Source organism: Nyctereutes procyonoides, unplaced genomic scaffold (assembly GCF_905146905.1).
Source record: "Nyctereutes procyonoides isolate TBG_1078 unplaced genomic scaffold, NYPRO_anot_genome, whole genome shotgun sequence".
NCBI classification, from domain to species: domain Eukaryota; kingdom Metazoa; phylum Chordata; class Mammalia; order Carnivora; family Canidae; genus Nyctereutes; species Nyctereutes procyonoides.
Window position 1 is genome coordinate 904771 of NW_026575139.1, and position 11853 is coordinate 916623.

At 51.1% G+C, this 11853-nt stretch overlaps 1 protein-coding gene across 1 annotated transcript; it reads left to right on the plus strand.

Moving 5' to 3' along the window:
- The first annotated feature begins 4028 nt into the window (after nucleotides 1-4028).
- On the plus strand, nucleotides 4029-9058 carry ATP5MJ (ATP synthase membrane subunit j). Its single transcript, XM_055303578.1, has 4 exons — nucleotides 4029-4112; nucleotides 7193-7316; nucleotides 8289-8312; nucleotides 8877-9058. Exons 2-4 carry the CDS (start codon nucleotides 7193-7195, stop codon nucleotides 8909-8911), a joined length of 183 nt encoding a protein of 60 aa, XP_055159553.1. The 5' UTR covers nucleotides 4029-4112; the 3' UTR covers nucleotides 8912-9058.
- Nucleotides 9059-11853: the final 2795 nt, after the last annotated feature.

Here is an 11853-nt window from a genome sequence, read left to right on the forward strand (position 1 = left end):
AAAAATACTGAGATGTTATGTGAAAGCCAGCACGTGCTCTAAATTTTCCAAAATGCATTGGAACCTTTTCAAACAACTGACATTTGTGTCTCCTACTGTAGTGCTGTCCCTGCACCCGATCCTCCCTTGAGGGTGTCACAGTATGTTTTCAGGTGGCAGCTGTTTTGTTTTGTTTTGGTTTTTTGTTTTGTTTTGTTTTTTGAAGAGGTTTCCTTTCAAGAGAACGTTTTCTAGAGAGGTTTTTCTTTCTTTGAGTACAGTTGACTGACATTACATTATAGTAATGTTACATTAGTTTCAGGTGTACCGCGTAGTGATGGACAACTAGACCGTATGCCGCGCTCACAAGGATAGCTGCCATCTGTCACTATGCAACACCATCACAGCATCATTGACTGTATTCCTTGCGCTGTGCCCTCTATTCCCATGACTTACTCGTTCAATAGGTGGAAGACTGCACCTCCCCCTCCCCTTCACCCACTTCACCCAAACCCTCCTTCCCTCTAGCAACCATCACGTTGTTCTCTGTATTTATAGGTCTAATTCTGCTTCTTGTTGCTTTGTTTCATTTTGTTTTTAGATTCCACATATGAGTGAAATCATATGGTATCTTTCTCTGATATTTCACTTATTAGCAAAATACCCTCTAGGTCCATCTATGTTGTTGCAAATGCCACAATCTCCCTTTTTGTGGCTGAGTAATATCCCAGTGTGTGTACGTGTGTATCTTCCTTACCCATTTGTCTATCACTGGACGCCTGGGCTGCTTCCACCTCTTGGCTATTATAAATAATACTGCAATAAACATAAAGGTGCATACATCTTTCCAAATTTGTGTTTTTGTTTTCTTTGGGCCAATATTCGGTATTGGAACTATTGGATTATCTGCTATTTCTATTTTTAATTTTTTGAGGAACCTCCATACTGTTTTCACAGTGGCAGTAGCAGTTTACATTCCCACCAACGGTGTTCAAGGGTTCCTATTTCTCCCAAGCATTTCTCTTGCCAACACTTGGTATTTCTCGTCTTTTTGAGCTTAGTTATTTTAAGAGGTGTGAGGTGACTGGAAGTCTTTTTATATGTACTTTGAACCTTTTGGATCACTATCTCCTTCAGTCTTCTTGAATTTTGAGTTTTTAACTGCAGTTTAAGGAGACCATCTTGATGCTTCAGTTCAGAAATTTGTTCTCATTTAATTGCCATTTCCCTGAGTAGTGATTAACATTCTGTGTCGTCACAAAGACTAGCTTTGACCCCTCTATTTGATTGGTAGCTCTTGGTGCTTCATACTCAATTAGCCCCGCTCATCCTGCATTCCGGTCTAAGGCTGAAAGAGACAGCTTGACAATTCTTAATAGGCTTTTAGATATTGAAACAAGAGTGCAGAGGAAGCCATGGGCTTGGGTGGAGGTTTTGCCGATTTGCATTCCCAGAACAGTGTCAGTTGCAGACCCAAAGGGAAAACAAGCAGCTGAGACCATCACAAATGATGTTGGTACCAGTAAGCAGCAGTCTTGACAAAGTAGGGGAAGCTGCGGCCCAAGTATTTCATGTCTTCTTTGACCTTCTCAGCTGCAAAATGCAGAATTCTGCACTTTGCATAAATCTATCTGCTGGGGTGGCTCTGTCTTTAAACGTTGTTTCCTTTGAAGATGTATTTTTCACGAGGTGTTTTGGCTTTGCCACAAAGAAATGAAAATTCTGTTGATCTCAAGTGGAGTTTGAAGTTCAAAAGCTTTGTTGTCTTAAAATAGATTATGATGATACTAGTAAGTTTTTCCTAAACAGTTGTTGTCATCCTCAGTAGTTTCCTACTTTATTATAGTCTCCAACATTCTTTGCCAAGACAGTGGTTCTCAAACTGAGTCCGTATCTCAGGACCCCTTTATGCTCTCAAAAATTAATAAAGCCCCTAGAGAACTTTTAAGTGGGTTACACCTACTTTATTAAATATCACAACTGAGACATTTTGTTTACTTATTAATTCATTTTAAAACAATAACAGGGATCCCTGGGTGGCGCAGTGGTTTAGTGCCTGCCTTTGGCCCAGGGCGCGATCCTGGAGACCCGGGATCGAATCCCACGTCGGGCTCCCGGTGCATGGAGCCTGCTTCTCCCTCTGCTGTGTCTCTGCCTCTCTCTCTCTCACTGCGTGCCTATCATAGATTTAAAAAAAAATAAAAATAAAACAATAAAACAATAACAAACCCATTTGATGTTAAAGAGAATATTTTTATGAAAAATCACTCTATGTGTGAGGAGAATGACATTTAGACATTTTTGTATATCTCTTAATGTCTGCCTTAATGGAAGATAGCTGGATTCTCATATCTGTTCCTCTGTTCACTCTGTTGTGATGTCACAAGCCAACTTCTGGAAAACTCCGCAGAACACTTGTAAGATAATTCTAGTGAAAAAGACAAAGAACAGGGCAGCCTGGGTAGCTCAGTGGTTTAGCACCGCCTTCAGCCCAGGCCGTGATCCTGGAGACCCAGGATCGAGTCCCGCATCAGGCTCCCTGCATGGAGCCTGCTTCTCCCTCTGCCTGTGTCTCTGCCACTCTCTCTCTCATTAATGGATAAGTAAAATCTTTAAAAAAGAACATCTTACCATTGTTATGAAAATAGTTTTGATGCCAGGGGAACTTGGAAACCCCCAAACCACACTTTGAGAACCCCTACCATAAAATAGCAAGATTTTCAGGTTGTGAATGCAGCTTCGATTTGATCCTAAGCTTTTGTCCCTTGGAAGCAGGACTTCATGCTCATTGCTCTTCCTTCCTGGGTAGTCATCCCTCCATCTCAGCTCACTTTCCTTCTGCCTCAATGATGACTATTGAGGGCAGCCCAGGTGGCTCAGCGGTTTGGCGCCTGCCTTTGGCCCAGGGCGCGATCCTGGAGACCCAGGATGGAGTCCCCACGTCGGGCTCCCGGTGCATGGAGCCTGCTTCTCCCTCTGCCTATGTATCTGCCTCTCTCTCTCTCTGTGTGTGACTATAATAAATTAAAAAGAATTTTTAAAAAACCTATTAAAAAATATTGATTTCTTTCTTAATTCTGCATCTCCTAGTAATCATTCCCTCAGCCTAAGGTCATCCAAAATGTCTTTATTTCACATTCTCTGTTGAAGGCTAATTTCCGTATGCATAGAATTCTAGATTGGCACTTAGGATTTTCTCATCTCTAGTGTTCTATATGGTTTTTCAATGATGTTTCAAAGTGCTGGTGTATTTTCATGCGTCTTCAAGGTGGGTTTCTGTAAGGCTTCTTGAATCTTTGGTGTAACTTTTTCCCCATCCCTTTTGGAAAATTCTCCAGCCAGCCATGATCTCTCCTGATATTTCTGCTCCCACTGGCTCTCCTGTCCCTCTGCGGCTCCAATCACACCTAAGAGGGACTTTTCCGCTGGATCCTATCCCCCGTCCTCTGGTCGCTCTGTGCTGCTGAAGGGCTCTTCCTAATGTAGCTTTCAATCCAGTACTACTCCATCTGTCCAATCCACAGCTCAGCCTACCCAAGTTCTCTGCGACTTCTTCAGACGGACCGAGTGGCTTTTTCGTTTCTTTTTTTACGATTTCCAGCTTTCTACCGAAATCTTCAGTGTTGCTTACTTCCTTGCATATAGTAAGCAGGGCGTGTTTCGGAGCCTGTGGCTGCTCAGCGCAGGGTCTGTTGACTGAAGCGACTATGCACAGGCCTCGCTGCATAAAAACGCGCAGAGCAAAAAAGTGAACACACAGAGAAAAAGCACGAAGACCACCGAGGGGAGATGACCTCCCGGCCTTTAGCACGGGCCGCAGAGACGGCGCCGTTTTCGGGCTGACAGCGGCTCCCTGCTCCCCCGCGCGCTTTGCGCGAGGCCCCGGTTTCAGCAGCGGGGCGCGGGAGGTCACCCGGTGCAAGGCCCATCCCCGCGCGGCGCCGGCCTGCAGTTCCGGGGCGACCGCCGGGGGCGCTGCGGGGCGCAGGCTCGGCCGGGACGCGCTCGGCCTCGGGGCGCCGCCGCTCCTTCCGCCTTCCCGACGGGCCCCGCGCGGCGCCTGCGCGTCCCGTGACCTTTCCGAGTCGGTGGCGGTGGTGTCGCGGCGGCCTGAGCCGGGGGGTCGCGCCGAGGTGAGTGCGGGCGCGGGGCGACGGGGCGCGGCCCCCGCTGACCTTGGGGTCCCGCCGCGGCTCCCGACCCCTGAAGGGAGGTCGCGGGAGGTCCCGCTCCGTCCGCGGCCCGACCCCCGCTCCCGGTGGGGGGGCGCTCCCCGGCCGCGCCAGGGTGGGTGCCCAGCGCGGAGTGATGGAGGGAGCCCCGACCCCACCCAGGACCCCCGCTCGCTGATGAGCGCCTGCCTGGCGTGTAGTACGTTCTCCCCTTTGTACCCCGCGTCTCCTTGCAGCGCGTGTCCCTGCAGGTTACCCCGGGCACAGGAGAAGGCCTCGGGGAGGGGACACGGGCCCACGACAGGACCAGAGGTGACGGTCGCAGCTGTGTGGCACTCAGCCGGGGGAGCCCCAGTCAGGGCGTCAGCAGGTCCCGGCCGGGAGCGCTCCCCACCAGGGTGCGGGGGTCCGGGCTCCATCACGCAGCGCTGAGCGCGCTCGGGCAGGGCGCCCACCCTGGCACGGCCGGGGCACTCCCCCCCACCCCCCTCCCGCCCCCCGGGAGCTGGGAACACATTCCTGCCCAGTCACTGCCGGGTCCAGGGAGGAAGGGAAGCGCTTGGTGCCCTGAACTCTTCCCACCTAGGGGTTCTACAGGCCTCCTCCAGGGCTGTGTGGGTGCTCTCAGGCACCGCCTAAGGGCGCGATTGCGGTTTTCTGGGACCTTCATAAGACGACAGAGCAGCCCAGTGTGAGGGCAGACCTCTCCGCAAGGGGTTCCAGGAGGAGGACACAAGCACATCCGTCAGGATCACACTTGGGGTGGTGGGCAGGGCTGGCCAGCCCTTAGGACCGTGCCTCAGCCTGAATCAGCCCTCTTCTCCCAAGAGCTGGCAGCCAGTGGTCGGAGCAGGTTTTCCTAGTAAGGACTGGGTGCAGGGTGAGTCCCAGCCCCAGCTGTGTGACCTCCAGCAGCTTCCCCCCCCCCCCCCGGGAGCCACTTTGTAGGGGTTGGGCAGTGGTGCGGGGGCTAAGGGTGTAAGCACTGTGTGAAGGCCGGCAGACGTAGGTGACGTTCCAGAGGAAGAGCCGAATTCTCCACCGTGGCCTCCCAAGGCCCTAAACCCCCGTGCCCCCTCCCTCCCATGGTCCAGCCCTGGCGTTTTACATAACGGCCCTCAGCACAGGGCACCAGACCCTGTAGACTTGGTGCTGCTCTTCACCAGCACCCTTTTTGGGTGGGTGGTGCTCTGATCCCCGATTTACGGAGGAGGAAATCGAGCTGTGTTGAGTCAGCGGGAAAGTGGTAGAGCCAGCATTGGACTCTGGGCCGCCACTGCGGCTTCCCTCTCATTCCCCTTCATCCCGGGCCCTGCAAATCTGTCCTGACTAGGGACTCGGGCACATGCGCTGCGCCTGCGAGGATGCTCCTTCCTCCCTGGTGTTCTGGCTCCTCAGGAGCCGCTTTCTCAGCCCCTGAACAATGCCTGCCGCCTCGTACGGGCTCAGTTCGTGTCTGCTGAATAAGTGGTGACCATGCCGCAGCAAAGTGAAGACCAGTAAAATCCTGTGTAGCCCAAGTAGCGATGGAAGGAGCGGTAGGGGAGGCCCTGGTCAGGGTGGAGACGAAGCCCCTAATTGAAGCCAAAGTAGAGTTTTCAGGGAAAATGCAAAGTTCTTGGATCCGTTTTCCTGACGGTGGATTGAATGACTGTAGTTTAATAGACACCTGAGATGTTACACGGTGAAAAGGAAAATAAGTGCATCAAGTTTTATAGTCCATAGTAAACTGTAATCAAAACCCTTACTTTGAGAAGCAACCAAGTGGCTCAGTCAGCTGAGCTTGTGCCGTCTATTCAGGTTGTGATCTTGGGGTCCTGGGACTGAGCCCTGCATCCGCTTCCTGCTCAGTGGGGAGTCTGCTTGTCTCTCTGCCCCCGCCCCTGTGCTCTCACTCTCTTTCTCAAATAGATAAAATCTTTTAAGAGGGGGGTTGGGGGGATCCCTGGGTGGTTCAGCGGTTTGGCGCCTGCCTTTGGCCCAGGGCGCAATCCTGGAGACCCGGGATCGAATCCCACGTCGGGCTCCCGGTGCATGGAGCCTGCTTCTCCCTCTGCCTGTGTCTCTGCCTCTCTCTCTATCTCTCTGTGTGTTACTATCATAAATAAATAAATTTAAAAAAGGGGGGGGTGGGTGGGCAGGAACACCTGGGTGACTCAGCTGTTGAGTATCTGCCTTCCGCTCAGGGCTTGATTCTGGGGTCCTGAGATCGAGTCCTACACATCCAGCTCCTTGTAGGGGGCCTGCCTCTCTGCCTCTGCCTCTCTGTGTGTCTCATGAATAAATAAGACAGGAATGAATGAATGAATGAGGGGTCTACTTTGAGCCAAAGAAAACTTTGTCAGTTCAGCATTTGATGCGCTGATCATTTTCTCAAAAGGTGAGGTAAATGTTTTTATTCATTAAATGAGTTATGTCATAATTGCAGCTCTTACGAAGTGACCTCGTCATCCTATACTGTGTGTCCTTAGATTTCGAGGCTGCGTGTGGGTCCCACAAGGACCCGTGTTCTTTTTCAACTCCGATTGCCGGCAGTTCTTTTTTTTTTTTTTTTTTTTTTTTTGGAGTTCGATTTGCCAGCGTACCGTATAACACCCAGGGCTCATCACATCCAGTGCCCACGTCAGTGCCCAATGCCAGCAGTTCTTAACATGGTGATGCAAACATACTAGTTTTTTTTATATAAGAGTTTTAAAACATGATGTGATTTTGGGCATAGCGTTAGTGGGGAACAGCTGTGAGAGAGAGGAACATTCGAGGACAGTGTGAGATGGCACAGGCTGGGCACTCTGCGGCCCCCAGGCGTGAGGGGTGGCGGAGCGCCAGGATGGCCAAGGTTGGCAGCCTTGTGGGGGGGGGGAGGTGAGTGAGGCTTGGAGAGCTGCCGAGCAGGAGCCCCAGGTCGGGTAGGAATGGCTGAGGGAGAGTGGTGTCTAGAACAGTTGTAGGAAACGGTCAAATTTAAGAATATATGGGAACCTCTTACCAGTTAGCTTTACAACGATCGTCATGGTTATATCTATTACCGTTTTCCTTTTCAGATGCTTCAAAACCTTGTTAAAAATGTTTGGGTCCCCATGAAGCCCTACTATACCCAAGCTTACCAGGAGATTTGGTTAGGAATGGGGTTGATGAGTCTCATCGTTTATAAAATCAGGAGTGCTGGTAAGTTTCTTTATGTTGATTCATTAGCAGTCAGGATGGAAATTATTTTCAAAAGGAGTCACAATCCGTGTTGCGAAGGAATAATGGTTCTTACCCAGAAGCAAGCGTCAGAACGCTTTGTTAAAATATGGAGAGTACATGTCAGCTGTAAGAGACATTTGGGGAAAAAAAAAGAGAGAGACATTTGGGGACAACTGGGAAAATTTGGACAAGGCCTTGATAACGGGATTTGGAGTTCGCTAGGTGTAACAGTGGTGTTTCAAATGCACAGGAGATGTCCTCCGTTTGAAGGGATGGAGGCAGAAATAGTTAGGGGTGTGGGGTGTTACTGTCCCTTTCCTACCATAGTGAACATTTGGACTGTTTTCATGATAGCAGTGGAGACAGGGTGACCCTAGGTTCTCAGTGGAACAGAGATGAGGCGTGATCATGTATTAATACCAGTTGGTTTAGAAAAGGAGAGAAGAGGGATCCCCGGGTGGCTCGGCGGTTTAGTACCGCCTTCAGCCCAGGGCCTGATCCTGGAGACCCAGGATCAAGTCCCACGTCGGGCTCCCCGCATGGAGCCTGCTTCTCCCTCCTCCTGTGTCTCTGCCTCTTTCTCTCTCTCTTTCTCTCCCCCTGTATCTCATGAATAAATAAAAATAGAATCTTTAGGAAAAAAAAAAGAAGAGGAGAGAATGGAGAAAACTTTAAACTGCGAGACTGGTGTCTGAGGAATGGTGGGGACTAAAGAGCCCTGCAGATTCTGAAGGGCTGTTCAACGGTCTGTTGAACGTCTTTGGTGGAAGTGGTAGCACGTCTTGGCCGGGAGACGCTGTAGAAACTCCTACTATTTTCTGAAAGCTCCCGTAACAGCTTTACCGAAGCTGTGAACTTTTCAGTCAAATGTTGATTTTTTTGACAGTGGATGAACTAAACACATTTTTGAAAAGCATGGATACAACCAATCGTTCTCTCTTTTTATTTCAGATAAAAGAAGTAAAGCTTTGAAAGGTAAGATTTTTGCTTCTTCAAAGGGATGGGGGACAAAAGACACCATCCTACCTTCTCAGGACACAGTGTCCCATGGCTTATGAACGTATAGGGTGCGCTGGTGTATGAAGTTTGCTGTCCCTACCATAAAGACAGGCTGAAGTCCTTCTGACAGTCCAAATGTTAAAAACCATTGCTCACCCCCTTGGGCCAAGTAAAACTTCTGGGAATAAGGGGAAGCACAGGTTAGCCGTGGAGGCCGGCTGCCGTGAAACACGTCTGCAAAGAAGGCGCCACATCGATTTATGTCCTAGTGTTGGACTTTTCTGCCCTGTGTGCTCTGAATGACAGACTGGCTCGTGGGCTCTGGAGAGAAGACAGGTCCCTGCCCCTCCTTCCCTGTGCTTGCACGCGAGCGCCCAGGTTCATGAGGTGATCGCGCAAAACCCTTAAATGTGTCAGACGCTCCGTAGTATTGGGAATTGTCACTTACCATTTCTGACTTGTCAATGCTTACACGATAAGCTGTCTTCTGTGTTCTCCTTCCTTCCTCAATGATACCCGTATTATGCTTCTCTTTCAAAGCCTCGAGTCCTGCCCCTGCTCATGGCCATCATTAACCAGCTCGGGGAACACATGAGATGGAACGTCAGTCTGGCTGTAAATCTCTGCTCGCTCGGTTAGCCAGGAACATGGAGCCCTGATATACACGGGTACATGTGTCGTGTCTGCTGCGGCGTGAATAAACTTATGTAACTGTGAGGTGACCCCTGGCTGCGCCCGTGTCCCTCTCTCGGCTCCCCATGCGCCCGTCGTGCCCTGAGTAGATGTTGGGAACACAGCAGAGAGAACCCCAGGGAGCCATCCCATCCCGAGCACTGTAGAGCTTGGGGGGTAGGTGTGGCCCCCACTTCTGAGTCTCATAAATACTCAATATGCCGATGGTTCTGCCACTAACCCTTGTGACCTCACTGAGCCTGGGTTCCCGCATGCGGACAGCGGGGACCACAGGTGAGTTCTCCCCTAGAGTTACTGCAGAGATCAGTAGGGAAGGTGTGAAAAAGCATTAAACTGTAACACAGTTGGGCGCCCGGGTGACTCGTTGGTTAAACGGCTGCCTTGGGCTCAGGTTCTGATCCCTGGGCCCTGGGATCGAGCCTGTGTCAGGCTCCCTACTCAGTGGGAAGCCTGCTTTTCTCTCTACACCACTTGTGCTCTCATGCTCACTCATTCTCAAATAAATAAAATCTTAAAAAAAAAAAAAAACCTGCAAAATACTAGAAATAAGGAATGAGATGTGGTGAGTAAAATGTATAAGCTCTAGAAGTTTATATCACGAAGTCACTGATAAGGCAAAGTACATGTTATTAAAAAACTGAAATTTCTCCTAGTTTAGTTAAAATAAATATTGCCTGATTGTGGCCTCCATCTAAGGCAATTACCAAACCCCGTTGCACTTTTAAAGAAGATTCGAAAGCAGTAGGGGTGGAAGTGAGTCTAATTCGAGATCTGGTGCTTTGCAGGTTAGCGGGGGTCTGGCTGTGGAATAGAAACAGGGGCCCAGGTCCCCGTCTCCAGCTGCCTTTCTCTCCTTTTAAGGGCAAAGACCATCCTGTTTTTCAAGCATGTCCCCAGCATGTAGTCAGGTCTGGCTACAGTCCGGGCCTCACAAATGCCTGCTGCTCACTGTGGGGTCTCTGAACTCGGTTTCTTGTTTTATATAAATGGGGATGAAGCCTGCCATCGGCCTCACTACCCAGCTCACAGCTGTTGGCTCAATGCAGTTGGTGTGGAGGTGTTACACGTCCCCAGTGGCGTTGGCGCTGGAGCCCAGGGCAGGGCAGGGGACGGTGGGGGGAGACTGCAAACATGGACTAGTGGGTCCCAGTGTCTCTGATTCTGTTGGTCTGGGAATCAGAGGGAAGGAGCCGGAGAACTTGTATTTCTCATAATTTGCCAGCACATGCTGATGCTTGGGGACCACATTTTGAAAAGCACTGATCCAAGGAACATCACCCACCGGACTGTCTGGCCCACTACCCCTGCTGCCTGTACTACACGACTTAGCTCATGCGGTCCTCAGAGCTGAACTAGGTGGAGCTACAGTCCCACCGTACAGAGAAGGAAACAGACCAAGAGGCCATGAGGAGGCAAAGGTCACCTAGCCAGGGCTGGGCCTGGGACCCCAGGAATCTACACTTGCACGGAGGGAGAGAAGGGGCCCCTGGGGAACCAGCCCTAGAAGCTGAAAAGGGCTGCAGTGCCGGCCCCAGGGGCGCATCTCCCTTTACAACGTGGGTTCCTTTAGTTATCTGGGTACGTAAATGTTTTTGCAAAAGATGCTCATGGCCATTGTGAACGAGTTGCAATACCTCTGCTTGTGCAGAGTGGGGTGAGGGACCATGGGATTTCTTTTACAAAGAGACTTCATTTCTTTCGTGATGAGACCTAGCAGACCGTCTGAAAGGTAGACCGGTCTGGGCGGGCTGCCTGCCGCAGCGGGCAGTTTGTGGTTAGTGATATGCGAAGGCAGGTTGGAGGATGTCAAAGATAAACACCCCACCCCCAGAAACCTGCCAAGAATCAGCCATGCCTTTAAAAGGGAAGCAAAAGGATCTTCCTGCTAGGCCAGGTGGTTTCCTGCCCTGGAAGCCGTGTGTTTTGTAGGGTAAAGAAGGAGCCTTTTGTTGTAAAGGCCAGAGCCCACTTACTGTTTGGACGGGGCAAGAAGCACATGGGACTTCCAGCTCCGGGAACAAGCAGGTGTCCTGAGGCGGCCGGTAGGTGGAGCCAGAGCCCGCCACCAGCCCACTGTGCCGCAGCTGCCTGCAGGGACCACGCCTGGCTGGGCACCCCGGAGCGCACAGGGTGGGTGGTGCCCGGGTGGGGAGCGCGGGGCGGGGTGGGGGCAGTGCCCCAGCAGGAGGTGCGCTGCCCACACAGCGAGGGCCCCTCCACCTCAGCCATGGGAGGGAGCAGCCAGTTTCCAGAAGAAACAACAAGGAGGCTTTTTGTCCTCAAACCCACACATTCACCCCCATCCTGGCTTGGCGCACTGCCTTTCCTGGTGTGACCTTAAAGGCAGAGGGAAGAGAAGGCGGGTCTGGGCACCTGACGGTGCAACTTTAAGCACTGCGCTGGAGCCCCGAGTGTCCTCGTGCTGGGCCCTGAGCCTCCCAGGGATCCACGAGCCGCCGAACACGTCGGAGGATGTGGTTTCTGCTGCCCTCCGTGAGGTTGTATCTCTAGAGCCAGCGGCTCCTAAGTACCGAGTGCCCGGCCCCAGACCCTCTGCTTTGCACTTACTCAACCCGCACAACGCCCTGTGAGCTCATACTGTCACCCTGCTTCACAGATAAAGAAGCGTAGGTCTTGACAGGACAATTAGCCCGCATTAGCAGATAACTAGCTGGTTACCGAACAAGCAATTAGGGAGAGCCAGGGTTCCAGATCAGACCATCTGTTTCAGAACCGGGGTGCAGAGATGATCAGCCCACAGACCCTTCCCTCCCCGCCTCCGGAGTCTAAAGAACAGACTTGTAAAAAAATAAAAAAAATAAAT